General features: G+C 46.0%; 1 protein-coding gene across 3 annotated transcripts in view; it reads right to left on the bottom strand.

Moving 5' to 3' along the window:
- Window positions 1-896, bottom strand: part of LOC308466172 (stimulated by retinoic acid gene 6 protein-like) — a 53,208-nt gene extending 52,312 nt beyond the window's left edge. The window contains exon 1 of one of the 3 annotated variants that reach the window (XM_080986840.1): window positions 601-896. In XM_080986840.1, coding sequence (XP_080842966.1) covers window positions 601-614 — 14 coding nt within the window. In that variant the 5' untranslated portion in view covers window positions 615-896. The remainder of the gene's footprint in view (window positions 1-600) is intronic. The other 2 variants (XM_080986838.1, XM_080986839.1) reach the window with 2 other exon arrangements.
- Window positions 897-17,580: the final 16,684 nt, after the last annotated feature.

Below are 17,580 nucleotides of genomic sequence, written 5' to 3'. Positions count from 1 at the left end.
GCTTACTTTTGAGTAAAACACGTGCAGGGTCGCGCCTAAACAGCAACCGGTTCGCGGTGGGGTTTGGAAGGCGACACGTAGGGGTGTCAAATTGAATCAAAATTGGGAGGGGGGGGCAGGTAAGCCCCGCCCTGCATAATCGATTACAGGATGATGTGGACACTCAGCCTTTGAATGGCAATGCCCAGCAACTTTTATGGGGGCAGCGAAGACCCTCCACGGCCCCTCGGAGTTGGCTCCTATGCCACACACACCATTTGAAAGGCAATGGCCAGCAACTTGGGCGGGGGGGGGGAGCTCATATATTTGATTGGAGAGGCTGAAGTGACCTCGGCCCCTCGGAGTTGGCTCCTATGGCAACACGTGCCTTGCCGTCTTCACGTAGTTTAGCAGCAACACGTGTCTTGCCTTCTTCCCAGTGTTTCGCCTGGCGCGCGTCAGATTTTTACGCTTTCTTGCAGGATCCTGGTAACGCGGCGCTATACCAAGAAGCGGCACCGAGGCAGCTGGCATCCACACACACAAACACCCACCCACCCCAGCTTCCGCCATCCTGTTTGCACAAATCCCCTGCCCCACAGCTCGGCTGCTCGGACTTACCAGAAGTCCTCCATGGCTCTGTTTGGAGATCTCCAAACGCGAAGATGGTGGAGCACACAGGCCGCCCCCCTCCCTCAGTTTGGGAGAGGAGAGGGATGGTCTTGTCTAGCCGAGGAGCGCGCACTCCCGGGTCTGGCGCGCTACTCTCCTCTCGGCTCCTCCCGATTCATTTCCATTTTTCGCAGGGAGGGTCACGTCGGGGCAGAGGGAGGAGGAAGGGCGGGCGCGGGCATATTTGGGGCGAGACACTGCCTTCTTCTCACATGCGCTGGCAGGGCTTGTTGTTTATAAAGCGCTTCTATGCCCCAGGGGCAAAATCAGGGCGAGGCTCTCCCGGAATAAACGAGCACAAAGCCCCCTGGAGGCCAGACAACGGTCGCCATCACTCACATCTTCGGTTTCTTCTCAACCTCAGTTTGCCAGAATTGGAAAAGATTCCGTAGAAACAGACGTTTTCTAGGGTATGCGCACTGCTGGTGCCTGGCTATTTGCGCCCTCGACTAATCGCTTGCACACCACACACTCGCATTGCTAACAGTCTTTGAGTACAGTGCTTTTTTTCAAATACAAAAGAATATGTTTGGCACACAAATCGTTTTGAACGATCCTGTGAATTGTCTCAGCCTCTTAAAAGTTTTGATTTCAAATACACCAGAACCTCACTTTGCATGCCTTTTCCTTTGCAAATTCTGTCTCAGATTCCTGGAGGCCAAGTTGGCATCTTCCATTGATATTGTTGCCAAGCCAACTGGGCTCTTTTGCAACGCCTTGAGCCTATATTTTTACAAGTCTGAGCTTTGAGAAACTGTGTTCATTCCCCACTGTGTGTGGTTTCCCCGTAAGTGTGAGAAGGATCCTTAGAGCAACAGAAACATTGGGCACATTATCCAGGAGTTTTTTTGCTGTGGTGGTATGAAAAGAAGTACACCTTGTCGTGGAATAGATTTCGGAAGTGTTCAAGCTATTGCTATAATTTCACAACACAGATTTTCAGCGTCAGTATATCTTTCTTTCCACTGTGCATCAATGATTTCCCCAAATTCTTGAAGGACTTATGTACATCTTTAATAGATTTTTGTTCTTGTTGATACTGTATAAATCATACAGGAAGCTAAATCAACATAATGTACAATCATAGTCATGCTGAAGAAATGACAAACATCAGGGGTGCAGTCCTGAATAACTAAGCTGTTTTTGGCTGAGTTTCAGTTTTATAGCACCTGCTACAAGTTGTGATAGGGATGCTCCCAATGACATATGTCTCCATGTGCACCCATTGTTTTGCTTCTTTACAATGAGGCCGAGGGGGAGGCCCCTTCAGTACAGTGGTACCTCGGGTTACATATGCTTCAGGTTACAGACTCCGCTAACCCAGAAATAGTGCTTCAGGTTAAGAACTTTGCTTCAGGATGAGAACAGAAATTGTGCTCCGGCGACGTGGCAGCAGTGGGAGGCCCCATTAGCTAAAGTGGTGCTTCAGGTTAAGAACAGTTTCAGGTTAAGTACGGACCTCCAGAACGAATTAAGTACTTAACCCGAGATACCACTGTATTTTATTCCTGCTTGTTGCAGACTTGAGGTGCAAGGACACAGATTTTTTTTCCCCTGGTTCAAGGACTCCTGTGAAAGATCCTATAAGACCATGATCGGGTTGCCCACATGATGCAGAGATGTTAAAGCCACTTCTGGCGAACCAGAGCAGCGCATGGAAACGCCGTTTACCTTCCCGCCGGAGTGGTACCTATTTATCTACTTGCAGTTTGATGTGCTTTCAAACTGCTAGGTTGGCAGGAGCTGGGACTGAGCAAAGGGAGCTCACCCCGTCACGGGGATTTGAACCGCTGACCTTCCAATTGGCAAGCCCTAGTCTCAGTGGTTTAGACCACAGCGCCACCTGCGTCCCTTCTAGAAAAGTTGTGAAAGATAACAATTTTATTTGTTTGTTTATTTATTTATTTATTTGTTTATTTATTGTACCCCACCCATCTGACTGGGCTGCTCCAGCCATTATGTGCAGCTTCCAGCTGAGTATACAAAGACACTTGTACGCTGAAGGAAATTTATACGAAAATGATGTACCAGTGGTATTTGACTCCTACTAAGTTAGCAAAAATGTATAGAACAAGTGCAAATACCTGCTGGAAATGTTTTTAAAAAAGAAAAGAAAAGAAGGTACCTTTTATCATATGTGGTGGTTGTGTAAGGTAATAAAAGCTTTCTGGGAGATGATATATAATGAAATGGAAAAAAAAATGTTTAAAATAACTTTTGATTAAAAAAACCAGAAACTTCTCTATTAGGAATAATAGGTACCGACATTCCAAAGGAGCAGAAAAGGCTTTTTATGTACGTGATAATAGCCGCTCGGATGCTACTAGCCCAGAGATGAAAAGAAGAAAGAGTCCCTACCAGAGAGGGATGGCAAACTATTTTTAATATATATATATATATATATATATATATATATATATATATATATTACTTTTATAGATTACAAAAAGGGAAGAGAAAAACAGAAAAAAAGACAAAGGAGGAAAGCAAAACTAAGGGATGGCAAACTAAGCTGATGGACTACGCCGAAATGGAAAGCTCAGGAACCCAGAAGACAAAAACTTCAAGAAAAAAATGGGGGGAAATTATAATTTATTTAAGAGACCACTGCAAGCATTAGCAGGATTCTAATCTCACTTGTAATGTAACAAATACTATGGATAATATGTATGGATACAAAATATAGATTATGGACTAATATGCAGTTGTGAATGTTGACAATAGGACCCATGGAGGAGATGGGGGGAAGTCTCGAGATTCAAAGTATATATATGTATGATGATGATGATGATGATGATAAATAATTTTTATTTGTATCCCACCCTCCCTGGCCAAGACTGGGCTCAGAGTGGCTAACATCGTAAAAACAACACAATACGCATAAAAACAGACATCAATTAATTAAAATGCATCGTAAAATTAATTTAGACAATTTAAAATCTGGGCAGGTGGAAATTATCTTCTTTTTTTTAACAATAACTTTTTATTGATTTTCATTAAATATACATTCAATATACAAATAAATTTCACATATATCTGCTGAGCTTCAGACTTCCCTCCACCCCCTTCAGTAAGTATCGTACATTTTCTTACGTCACGTATTTTGTTTCTTTATCTGATTAGCCATATGCTGTTAGAGTTAATCTAACCCAGCCAGTGTCTTTAAAGTTTTACAGATGTCTCTTATATACACCAAATGTTTACTCGAAGTTTCATGAAACTTCTGTTCGTCCTGATCTCGTGTTCTCCCTGATAATCTAACCAGTTCTGCGTAATTCATCATTTTAACCTGCCAATCCATAATAGTTGGATCTGTTTTCCAATTCTGAGCCAACATAGTTCTTGCAGCCGTCGTGGCATACAGAAAGAGGTTTTTATCTTTCTTTTTAATTTCCTTCCCTACCAATCCCAATAGACAGGTGGAAATTATCAGGTGGGAATTGAGAGTGGTTTATGCATTTGGATTGTTATAAATGTATATTTGTAAAATCAAATAAAAATAATTTTTTAAAAGAATATACAAAGATGCAACTGACACAAAACTTTTAAAAACTTCCCAACATATGTTGCAATGTCCGTTGCAATTTTCAAGGCCTGCTAGTTTGTTTCTTCTGTGTGTTTTGTTTTCCTTCTGGCAGGGGTTAATTTGTTTCTCTTGTGCAGTGGTACCTCGGGTTACAGACGCTTCAGGTTACAGACTCCGCTAACCCGGAAATAGTACCTCAGGTTAAGAACTTTGCTTCAGGATGTAAGAAGGAAGTATAAGAAGGATCCTTAGTGCAACAGAAACATTGGACACATTATCCATGAGTTTTTTTGTTGTGGTGGTATGAAAAGAAGTACTCCTTGTCGTGGAATAGATTTCGGAAGTGTTCAAACTATTGCTATAATTTCACAACACAGATTTTCAGCGTCAGTACAGTGGTACCTCGGGTTACATACGCTTCAGGTTACATACACTTCAGGATACAGACTCCACTAATCCAGAAATAGTACCTCAGGTTAAGAACTTTGATTCAGGATGAGAACAGAAATCGTGCTTTGGCGGCGCGGCAGCAGCTGGAGGCCCCATTAGCTAAAGTGGTACCTCTGGTTTAGAACAGTTTCTGGTTAAGAACAGACCTCCAGAACGAATTAAGTTCTTAACCCGAGGTACCACTGTATCTGTTTCCTCTTCTCCAGGGTGCCAGTAAGAGTCTCAACCTTGACCTGTTGCTCCAAGGGAGTCTTTAAGTCCTTCCAAGCTTGGTGCAGCAAGTCCATTAGGAAGTCTTAGATAGTTTCTGTTACTCTCTGTTTGAGTTCCTTCAGGTCTGGTTGGGATGGTACTCGCTCGCTTTGTGAGGTCGTAGTGGTTTTATTTATTTCCGCCTTCTCCTTGCTCATCGCCATTTTGGCTTTCTTGACTGTGTGCTATGTCGTTCGTGGGCTGAAAGTTGTTGGTTTGTTTCATATTGCGTCTCAGGTTCCCCTTTCGTTCCCCTCATGGCAGGGTGTTTTCGTGTAGTTCTCTGTTAAAAGGTCATTATTTAGATTGTGTTGCTTGGTGGCTTTCACAGTGGGGCCATTATCTGAGCCTGAAAGTCCCTGGTATATATATACAGTGGTACCTCAGGTTACATACGCTTCAGGTTACAGCCTCCGCTAACCCAGAAATAGTGCTTCAGGTTAAGAACTTTGCTTCAGGATGAGAACAGAAATTGTGCTCCGGCGGTGCGGCAGCAGCAGGAGGCCCCATTAGCTAAAGTGGTGCTTCAGGTTAAGAACCGTTTCAAGTTAAGTATGGACCTCCGGAACGAATTAAGTACTTAACCCAAGGTACCACTGTGTGTGTGTGTGTGTGTGTGTGTGTGTATTCAGATTGAAATTTTACAGTCACATACAGTGGCGTAGCGTGGGGGGTGCAGGGGGGGCCGGGCGCACCGGGCGCAACATCTGGGGGGGGCGCGCTCGCACTCGCAGCTCTCTGCCCCTACCTGGCTCACTCACTCTCTCTCACTGCAGTGCTGGCTGTGCGAATCCGATCCGAGCCGCTGGGTCGCCGCCCACTGTGGAGGGGGTGGGTGCCAGGCGTGCGGTGCGGAGAGAGAGCGAGGGACTATCTGGGGGAGGGACAGTGCAGCGGCCGCCCAGCGCAGCGCTGAGCGCGGGAGAGAACCACACCAGACCAGACCAGGCAGCAGCAAGAAGAAGCTGGCAGCGGCGGCAGGTTAGGGGTTAGGGGGCGCAAATTACTTGCCTTGCCCCGGATTAGGGGGTGCAAATTACTTGCCTTGCCCCGGGTGCTGACAACCCACGCTACGCCGCTGGTCACGTATCCAACACGCAACATAAAAACAAGATTCCATGGAATCTCTTCCCTCCTCCCCTTTGTGGGTCCTATTATTAATCATTTTCTCCTGCATCTTTCATAATAATCCAAATCTTTTATCTCTCCACTGTATCCAAAATTCACCATTAAACTACAAGTGATGTTCCAATCCTGCTAATGGTTTCAACTGTTTACAATGGTCTTTAAGATAAGTTATAAATTTTCCCCATTCCTTATTAAAATTTAGGTCTTCCTGATTTCTGATTCTTCCGGTCATTTTAGGCAGTTCGTCATAATCCATCAACATTCTTCTCTGGTTGGGACTTTATCTTCTTCCCTGTTTTAAATCTCGTTAAAGGTCCCTGTGGATTCCTGTCAACATTGGATCTAAGTTTAAATGCTTGTATTGTTTTTGGAATCTGTATATGAAATGGTTTCTAATTGTTTCTACACTTTCCGTGCTTTGTGGTTGTAACTGTTTTATTTATTTTACAATTGTGTATTTTGCTGTTGTAACCCATCCCTGGGATGTTATGGTAAAGAGCGGATAAGAAATCTAATAAACAAACAAACAAACAATTCTTTCATCCAAAGACTCTTCTCTATTATTTCCAATGGCAATTCATTTTGCCCACATAATAGCACAGACAGATCAGCTGACCGGACTGAGTCAGAGGCAAAAAGTGATTTTAAAGCGTAATAGAGTATGAATTAGCCACTGGAGTTTCTGTACTCCTAAGTACTGCCATCCCACAACCAGCAGAACAACCTTTCTTTTCTTCCTTTCAATAGGCCAGAACAAAAAAGCAGAACACACCCAGCAGGAAGGTTTATATAAATGTCACGGAAATGTCATCTAATGTAAAGAAGCAGCTAGAGTTACACTGGACCAGAAAAGTCAAGAGGAACGCTGGAGAACAACACACTTGTGGTGCCTGCAGAAATAGAGTGAAGCCGCTCTTCAGAAATAGACAAATTTACAACTGCGTAAGAGTGTTAAACCAGACTAGGAAGTTTGGGTTCAGCGCCCCACTCTGCAAAAGGCACCCATTGTAGCCACTGGTATGTTTTCTAGCATAGAAAGAAAATGCAATGGCTATTGTTATTACAGTGGTACCTCAGGTTACATACGCTTCAGGTTACAGACTCCGCTAACCCAGAAATAGTGCTTCAGGTTAAGAACTTTGCTTCAGGATGAGAACAGAAATCATGCTCCGGTGGCGCAGCGGCAGCAGGAGGCCCCATTAGCTAAAGTGGTGCTTCAGGTTAAGATCAGTTTCAGGTTAAGAACAGACCTGCGGAACAAATTAAGTCGTTTAAGAACTTAATTCGTTCTGGAGGTCCGTTCTTAGCCTGAAACTGTTCTTAACCTGAGGTACCACTTTAGCTAATGGGGCCTCCTGCTGCCGCCGTGCCATGATTTCGGTTCTCATCCTGAGGTAAAGTTCTTAATCCGAGGTACTATTTCTGGGTTAGCAGAGTCTGAAACCGAAAGCGTCTGTAACCTGAAGCATCTGTAACCTGAGGTACCACTGTATTCTGATTTTTCCCCAGAATTGGGACTCAAGGCGGCTCACAAAAAATTAAGCAAACATTGGCCGTCCGAGCTCCCCACACACCAGAACCAAGTTGGATCATGGTCTGTCTCCTCTCTCTGTAGGAGACAGAGGCCCCACTCCAGCCCCAAAGGCCCGACCCCAGTACAGCTTGCTTCCCCACAGGGTGCCTGTCATGGGGGCGCCTGGGGGCACCCTCTTGTGCCCTCTCAGAATCTGGTGTCATTGGCCCTGGAGGGCTCTGTTCACCCTCCACGCCCCACCCCCTGCTTACTAACGTACACCCACTTATGGGTGCCAAAAACCCACACTATGCCACTGCCTACACAGACCCCCAAAATCATGGGAACTGTAGTTTAGGGGTGCTGGGAATTGTAGCCCTTTGCGGGTAAACTGTAGTTCCCATAATTATGGGAGGTGGGTTCCCATTTCCCTAGTTTATATTAATGCCTCAATGAGCAGTCAATTAAAAATGGGGGACTTGATTTAACGTACACTTGTGTTTCTGTGCTGCTTGTGTTATTTCAGGGAACACCTTGCTTTTAATTTCCAGATTGCTTTTTATTAAAAATAACGCTTTCCCTTGGTGGCCTGCTCTCTGCTTCACAAAAATCTAGGAGGGGTATTTTCTCTGCTGTTGTTGTTCCTTTGTTGTTGGTTTCGGCTATGGGCTTTACTTCTGCAGCTGGTAAATTCATTCGCATCAAGGGAGTGGCTTTGACTCTCTCAAAACCAACAGAGCAGCACAAAAGCAGGAAGCAGTCGATGTCACAGAATACTCACTGCGTGGCAAGGCCCCGGGCCCCACAGTTCCCTTAGATAATAAACACACGGACACAAATGTTTAGGTTAATGGGATAAAATAGGTCACAATTTTATTGGTTACAGATGTGGGCAGTTTGGCTTAGGCACTGGGTGAAACTAGACCATATCCTTACTACAGCCCATCTGCAGGGAGCCTCATAAGGGTAAACCACCGGTAGGGGGAGCCCTATGATATACATCAAATTGGGGCAGCCCCAGGGTCCCCAATGGGGTCGTGCCATGGCCCTTGCCCACGCCCAGGCTTCGGACCGGATCCATAAACCCAGATCACTGCAATGCCACGTGAGCAAGATGAATAAACACCCAGCAATACATGATAATGGGAGAGGATTTACGCCAGCAAATTATTTGTCAAAATTGTTGTTGTTTAGTTGTTTAGTCGTGTCCAACTCTTTGTGACCCCCTGGACCAGAGCATGCCAGGCGCTCCTGTCTTCCACTGCCTCCCGCAGTTTGGTCAAACTCATGCTGGTAGCTTCGAGAACACTGCCCAGCCATCTCGTCCTCTGCCCAGCCATCTCGTCCTCTTTCCCAGCATCAGGGTCTTTTCCAGGGAGTCTTCTCTTCTCATGAGGTGGCCAAAGTCTTGGAGTCTCAGCTTCACGATCTGTCCTTCCAGTGAGCACTCAGGGCTGATTTCCTTCAGAATGGATAGGTTGGATCTTCTTGCAGTCCATGGGACTCTCAAGAGTCTCCTTCAGCACCTTAATTCCAAAGCATCAATTCTTTGGCAATCAGCCTTCTTTATGGTCCAGCTCTCACTTCCATACATCACTGCTGGGGAAACCATAGCTTTAACTATATGGACCTTTGTTGACAAGGTGATGTCTTTGCTTTTTAAGATGCTGTCTAGGTTTGCAATCGCTTTTCTCCCAAGAAACAGGCATATTTTAATTTCATGACTGCTGTCACCATCTGCAGTGATCATGGAGCCCAAGAAAGTAAAATCTCTCACTGCCTCCATTTCTTCCCCTTCTATTTGCCAGGAGGTGATGGGCCCAGTGGCCATGATCTTCGTTTTTTTGATGTTGAGCTTCAGACCATATTTTGACCATATTTTCAAAATTACAAATACCTAAATACAGACGGTCATTAGATTCAACGTGCTGCCATCTGTCTTACTGAAGGGCAGATTTGAGGGTAAACCATATGCGGAACGAGTTTGTCCCTGCGGCTTGATGGAGGTGGAAACTGTTATGCTGCCATTTCTATGGGGATATACGCTCAGTATTTATTACCCCTGCTATGCAAAAATCTCCAAATGAATCCAAACTTCAATGTCTAAAATCCCTGGTAGAGGACAAGGATCCTGAGATCACGTTAAGGGTAGCCAAATTCTGTGTGTTTGCCATAAAACTTAGGGAACAAGCTGTGCTATCATAATGAATAAGGCCATAAATGATAATTTTAGGTTATTTGTTAGTGACTAAGTTTTAATTTATATATTTTTTAACTATTGCTATATCTGTAGTGTCCCTGTTATACCTAATTGCAAATTCAAATGTATCCCTATTGTGTTTTATGACTTCCTTGATATTGTATGTGGGCTGGAACTGGTCTGTGACTGAAATAATAAATTCATACACCCAGATCCCTTTAACAGGATGCCCTTAACGTGAAGGGGCAGGCGGAGGCAACAACCTCCCCTCCCATAAGCAAGGCTTACCCAGTGCGTAACCTTACATAGTTGTGAAGGCTACAAGGAAGACAAAAACCAAATGGCTGGTGCCAATTTGCCAAGTGAAAAAATCCTACCTGGCCCCAACAATATGGCGGCCGATATTAGTCCATAGCAAGGCCGCTGTCCAGCAAAGCATAAAAAGAGGGTGGGTGGGCTGGGAGATCTGGCAAGGAGGCGAAAGGAGGTCGCCCTCCGGCTGCACCGCTGTTTAAACGGCTAGCAGCCACACCCACACACCCTAATCAATAGAGATGTCATGGACTGGTTGGAAGGAGAGGAATGGTGGGAGGCACCAACTGGGGAACTCCCCAAGGGAAGGAGGCTCAGGGCCTGGTGATTGGTGGTGTGGTGATGAGTGGTCAGAGGGAAAAGAGGGAGAAGACTGGGAAGAGGTGTCAGAAGCTGAAGAGGTAACAGGGCTTGGTGAGTAGGAAGAGTCTGTGCAAGAGAGAAGTCCAGAAGCAGAAGTGGAAGCAAGAAGAGTGGGATGAAGGAGGCCAAGAGCAGAGATGAGTCAGGCTGGGGAAGAAGCAAGGATGTTTCTATTGGTAAAACCTATTTGGTGTTTCGCAACTTTCTGACTAGGGACGCGGGTGGCACTGTGGGTTAAACCACAGAGCCTAGGACTTGCCGATCAGAAGGTCGGCGGTTTGAATCCCCGTGATGGGGTGAGCTCCTGTTGCTCGGTCCCTGCTCCTGCCAACCTAGCAGTTCAAAAGAACGTCAAAGTGCAAGTAGATAAATAGGTACCACTCCAGCGGGAAGGTAAACGGCGTTTCCGTGCACTGCTGTGGTTCGCCAGAAGCAGCTTAGTCATGCTGGCCACATGTACGCCGGCTCCCTCGGCCAATAAAGCGAGATGAGTGCCGCAACCCCAGAGTCGGTCATGACTGGACCTAATGGTCAGGGATCCCTTTACCTTTACCTTAACTTTCTGACTAGTTGCAGGACCTTAGCCAGACCTAGCAGAGTACACACAGAATCCACGGAAGCAATTGGTGACTTGGCGACTTGGCTGCAGACAGGATAGACGAAGCAGGAACCAGGAACTTGTAGTTAGGTGTTTATTATATACAGTGGACTATTTACAGGAACAAAGCACAGATCTTTTGCTAGCTCTCTCTGATATGACTCAGAACTCCTACACTGACACAGAACTCTGAACCTACGAACTCTGAACTAACACATTCCAGTTAGTAGGCCATTAATTATCACTCCCTTGAGAGAGCTTGACCAATCAGGGAGCGGTCTCCATGTCTCTGTTATCACCAAGCAGACTTACTCCTTCAGATTCACTTCTGGCTGTCTGCCAAACCCTAATTGACTCTGTGTGAGTAGCTGCACGTACACAGTTTCCCAACAGTTTCCCCCTCTTGCTGTGACTAACTCCCCATCCCCTTGGTCTCCCAGGACCAGGAGAGGCATGAAGCAGGAGGAGCAAAGGCAGGCACGTCGGCATAGTCTCAGATTGCTTGGGGGAAATCCTGGAGAAGAGGAGACTTAGGCAGCTGTGGGAAGGTGGGGACCTTCAGTATTCACAACTGCCTCATAGGGGCAAGACTTACCAGAGAAGAGTTGCTGTACTCATCAGGCTGGCACTCCAATTTTTCTAATAAAGAGTTAACTTCACCCACTCCGTGTGATTTACTGCTGGCTCACTTCTGATACCAGGTACAACTTCTCAAAATAAAAATGTAGCCAACTGCAATCCCTAATTCTGCCCTCTTCCTGTTACAACCAACTCTTAAACCTGCCCTATAGGATGATGTATGGAATTGAGAGCTGGACCATAAAGAAGGCTGATCGCCGAAGAATGGATGCTTTTGAATTATGGTGCTGGAAGAGACTCTTGAGAGTCCCATGGACTGCAAGAAGATCAAACCTCTCCATTCTGAAGGAAACCAGCCCTGAGTGCTCACTGGAAGGACAGATCCTGAAGCTGAGACTCCAATACTTTGGCCACCTCATGAGAAGAGAAGACTCCCTGGAAAAGACCCTGATGTTGGGAGAAGGGGACGACAGAGGATGAGATGGTTGGACAGTGTTCTCGAAGCTCCCAGCATGAGTTTGACCAAACTGCGGGAGGCAGTAGAAGACAGGAGTGCCTGGCGTGCTCTGGTCCATGGGGTCACGAAGAGTTGGGCATGACTAAACGACTAAACAACAACAATAGAATGGGACAAAGAGGGTGACTTACCATAATATTTTTGTCTTTCTGTCTACATTTCAACTTGAATGGTGAAGGCTTCTCTGGTTTCTCTTAAGCCAGTAACAATAGGGGCGGGTGATTTACGGCACAGTCCCAGAGAAATTATGCTCAGCTGCCCAGGTGGAATTAAGTCCCCCTCCATTTACCTGCAGGGCAGTATAATGCACGGCCGAATGGGTATTTATCTGATTCTATAGCATGAAAAAGAAATAATGGAAGGTTTTACATGTCACTTAGCCCATGACCACAAGATTGTCTTGCATCAAAAAAGAAAAGAAATAGATGACTCTGTTCAGCTGGAAAGAGACATTAGTTTTAGACAGAGTTGAATGTAGTTTAAGAGAGATATTATTCATCATCACAGTGTACACATATCATTTTAGTCCTACCCAAACAAACAAAAAACCTGGAAAAATGGTTTTCCAGAGTCAAAATGAACTAAGATTATGATGGTTTCAGGTTAGGATTAATGCCTACAGTTCTGTGAGCAGCTCAGAGTGTTTGCTTTTACATTTGCACAAAACTCTGCATAGAACTGAATATTTCTCTGAAATCTTCATTCAAACAAGTGAGCTGGAAGGATAACATTAGTCTTCAAACCCCTTATCAAAATCCAACTTTTCCCTCAAAGTCTTTGGCTCAGACCTGAATTTCTCAAATAGTTGGGTTAGGCCGGGGTGGACAGAAGGCACATCTGGATTCACTGAGAGATTGCTGGGTGATTTAACAGTAAGCATTCCTAACTCCCAATCCTTTAATAAGAGGAGCAACAGAAAAACACCACCACCTCCCTGACTCTTAATTAAACTGCTGAACGGAAGGAAGTTGAGTGCCTTCTTTCTGGTCAGAAATGATTGTTCATATTAGTAGTCTGACCCCTGTAGTTGATGCTTTGGGGTCCTCAGGGCTGGATTACTACAATGTGCTCTTTGTGGGGCTGCCCTTGGACGTGGTTTGGAGGTTCCTGTAGGTGAAGAAGAAGAAGAAGAAGAAGAAGAAGAAGAAGAAGAAGAAGAAGAAGAAGAAGAATTTATTTGTACCCCGCCCATCTGGCTGCTTCCACAAATACAAATTTATTTGTACCCCGCCCATCTGGCAGCTTCCACAAATACAAAAAATACACTAATATGTCATACATTAAAAACTTCACTGAACAGGGCTGCCTTAAGATGTCTTCTGAATGTCAGGTAGTTGTTTATCTCTTTGACATCTGATGGGAGGGCGTTCCACAGGGCGGGTGCCACAGCCAAGAAGGCCCTCTGCCTGGTTCCCTGTAGCTTTGCTTCTCGCAATGAGGCAACTGCTAGAAGGCCTTTGGCGCTGGACCTCAGCATCCGGGCAGAACGAATGCAGTAGCCAGAGTGCTGATTGGGGCACATGGCCGACAATAGAAAACCATTGTTAAAACATCTGCACTGGCTGCCCATCTGCATGACGTTTGCTCCTGAAAAGATGTTTGTTTGTCCTTAAGCCAGCCTCTCTCTGTCTCTGCCCTAGCAGTGTTATTGTATTTTTTAAAATGGGGGGGGGGTGTTTTTCCATAGACTACTTGCACAGGAGATAAGTAATTCAACTGCTTTAAGAATACTCTCACAATTTTGTAAGCTGTTTTGCCTAACTTTCTGATGTTGCAAAATTCTGATTCAAAAATAAATGGTGCCCCTCTAAGAGTCCAGGGTTTCACATTGTTTTCCTACTAAAGTAAGCTAAGCAGTAGACATACATCTCCCAGAATTAGAGGGGGGGCGACAAACATCTCTCTTATTATTTATTGACAAAGGAAGGGCACGCTAGACAAAAGTTCCCAAATATACACAGCTAGCTGGCAGGTTGGCTGCAGGGCGTGGGCTGGCAGTATGTAGCAGTAAAATTGCTGAGCATATTTTGATTTCCTCCTTCCGTCCATCTCTTCCTTTTATATGGGCCAAGCCACTTTTAAAAAATTACAACATGGAAACTAGTGCCCATAACTACAGTGCATGCCACAATCCTGAATTCCATATCTTAGTTATGTACTGTGGGAAGAAATATTTCCTTTTCTCCACTCTGAAGCTATTCTCAATGGCGATGCCGCCCCTTCAACAAAACCATTTTAAATTTCCCCAAGTCCTTTCCATCAGGCTGAGAGGATCAGTCTGCTGTCTGAGTGCTAGGCAGAGGGCAGGGCTACTGTACAAGCTACACCTGCTGAAATGGCATCTTCTGCACAACTCTTAAAGGGAAATGAGCCCTATCCTCTTTTTAGCACAGTGTTCCCCAAACTTTGGTCTCCAGTTGTTGTTGGACTACAACTCCCATCATCCCTAGATGGCAGGACCAGTGGTCAGGGATGATGGGTATTGTAGTCCCAACAGCAGGAGACCCAAGTTTGGGAAACCCTGTTTTAGCACCTGTCTACCCTAAATGCGGATGGCGCTGTGGGTTAAACCACAGAGCCTAGGGCTTGCCAACCAGAAGGTTGGCGGTTCGAATCCCCGTGACGGGGTGAGCTCCCGTTGCTCAGTCCCTGCTCCTGCCAACTTAACAGTTTGAAAGCACGTCAAGTGCAAGTAGATAAATAGGTACCACTCTGGCGGGAAGGTAAACGGCGTTTCCCTGCGCTGCTCTGGTTTGCCAGAAGCGGCTTAGTCATGCTGGCCACATGACCCGGAAGCTGTACGCCGGCTCCCTTGGCCAGTAAAGTGAGATGAGCACCGCAAGCCCAGAGTAGTCAACAACTGGACCTAATGGTCAGGGGTCCCTTTACCTTTACCTTTACCCTAAATGAAGATGAAATAAGACTGGCTGCTAACCTGGTGTAAGCATATCACACCAGACAAGAGTTTGGCTCCTGCATTCTGAATCAAAAGGAGTCGCATGTAAATACCAAAGGAGCAGAAACGACTATTTATGCACTTGACGACAGCAGCGCGGATACTTCTGGCCCAGAGATGGAAAGAAGATAAAGTCCCGACCAGAGACGAATGGCTGATGAAGATGATGGACTACACCGAAATGGCAAAAATGACTGGGAAAATCAGAAACCAGGAAGAGAGAAACTTTAATAAGGAATGGGAAAAAATTACAAATTACAGTGGTACCTCGGGTTAAGTACTTAATTCGTTCCGGAGGTCCATTCTTAACCTGAAACTGTTCTTAACCTGAAGCACCACTTTAGCTAATGGGGCCTCCCGCTGCTGCTGCGCCGCCAGAACACGATTTCTGTTCTCATCCTGAAGCAAAGTTCTTAACCCGAGGTACTATTTCTGGGTTAGCGGAGTCTGTAACCTGAAGCGTATGTAACCTGAAGCGTATGTAACCTGAGGTACCACTGTACCTAAGAGAGTACTGTAAACAACTAAAAACTTTGGCAGGATTTGAGTAACGCTTGTTATGTACTATTAATTAAGGTAAAAACGGATTATTTTAAGAAAAATAGAGAAAATGTATGATGCAGTTGAAAAAGATTGAAAATGGAAACCGTGGAAGGGTGAAGTCCAAAGATTCAGGGAATCCTAAATATTGATGGTTATGGCTAATATTTGAATTTAAATATGTAGTGTAAAACTGAATAAAAAATATTATTTTTTAAAAAACCCACCCACATGTAGAGGATATTGTAAAGGTAACTTCTTCAGGTAGGAACAAAACTGATGTATTAGCAGAAGCTTCTGCAAAATACTCTTGTTCATTGCAGCTACTCGCTGAACCCACAAGCACCCCAAAACTGCACACGTGATATCTACAGGGAATCACCAGTGGTCACTGGTATACTGGGACAGAGCTGCAGAGTCACCCTGCGGATACTAATATCACTGCATCTTATCTGGATGGGGAGGGGCAGAGTCGATCCAATATTCCCAGCCAGTGCATCCATGCCTGCCCCACCCCCAACCTTCCCACTGCACTGCCCCAGTCCCGTACACGAAATCTGCCACAATGTTGGTTTCTAGGGGGTGGTTCTACTGTTCTGCACCAGCTGCTACTGGGGGAGTACAAGCCTATCCAAAATACCTAACACTGGAACAGTGAAACCTCTGTATTGTCTAGACCAGGCATACCCAAACTCAGCCCTCCAGCTGTTTTTGGGACTACAACTCCCATCATCCCTAGCCAGTGGCGTAGCGTGGGGGGTGCCAGGGGGGCCGGCCGCACCGGGCGCAACATGGGCGGGGGGCGCGCTCGCACTAGCAGCTCTCTGCCCCTACTAAAATCCACGGGTTAGGGAGCCCGCGCTCGCTCGGCTTGGCGAGGAGGTTGCGGAAGGGGGAGAGCGAAGCCTTCTGCCGCGGGCAAAAAAAGGAGAGGAAGCCGGGTGGGCGGGCGGGCGGGCGGGCTGGCTGGCGGGGGTCTGGCTGCGCCTGCTGCTGCCGGTGCAGGGCAAGGCAAGCAGAGCGAGGAGGAGAGAGAGGGGAAGGGGGGGGAGCAGCTAGGAAACGCTGCGGTGTGGAGGAGGAATCAATTAAGGAGAGAAAGCGAAAAGCCTTGGAGAAAGGGGAAAAAGGAAAGAAAAGAGGCAGCTCCAGGAGAGCGCGGGGGAAAGAGAAGCCTCGCTGCTGCTGCTGCTTGGGAGAGTAAATTACTGTACTTGCCTTGCCCAGGGTTAGGGGGCGCAAATTATTTGCCTTGCCCCGGGTTAGGGGGCGCAAATTACTTGCCTTGCCCCGGGTGCTGATAACCCACGCTACGCCGCTGTCCCTAGCTAACAGGACCAGTGGTCAGGGATGATGGGAATTGTAGTCCTCGGTCCAGTATACCTGAAGGAGCGTCTCCACCTCCATTGTTCTGCCCGGACACTGAGGTCCAGCGCCGAGGGCCTTCTGGCGGTTCCTGCAGCTTCCTGCAGCCAATCAAAAGCCGTGCTTTGGTTTGCGAATGTTTCCAGGACAGATTCCATTTGACTTCCAAGGTACAACTGTACATGATTCAATACAGGGAATAGCTCAGTTGGTAGAGCACGAGACTCTTATTCTAAGGCCCTGGGTTCGAGCCCCACATTGGGCCAAAGATTCCTGCATCACAGAGGGTTGGACTAGATGACCCTCATGGTCCCTTCCACTCTATGATTGTATGTTTACTCAGAAGTAAATCCCTCTGAGTTCAATGAGTCTTGCTCCTCAGTAAGTAGGTACAGGAGCCTTCTCCAAGGAGCACTATAGATTGTTTCTGGTTGCTTTTCTAAATGTTCTGTCAGGGATGGCCCGCCTTTTAACAATCTCTCCATTGGTATATAAGACCACAGTGGATTTGAAAGGTTGTGTTTGCAAGTGACCTTAGAGGCTGAAGTAAGTAGGAGACTGATTTTAGGTAGCTTAAAGCTGTTGGACTTTGAAATTTTGTTTTGCCTGGAATGTGCTTTATTGTGGCTC

This window comes from Podarcis pityusensis, assembly GCF_964106645.2.
Source record: "Podarcis pityusensis genome assembly, chromosome: 17".
Lineage (NCBI taxonomy): Eukaryota > Metazoa > Chordata > Lepidosauria > Squamata > Lacertidae > Podarcis > Podarcis pityusensis.
Note: the sequence above shows the minus strand (reverse complement) of the source record. Positions and strands in the feature narration are given on the sequence as shown.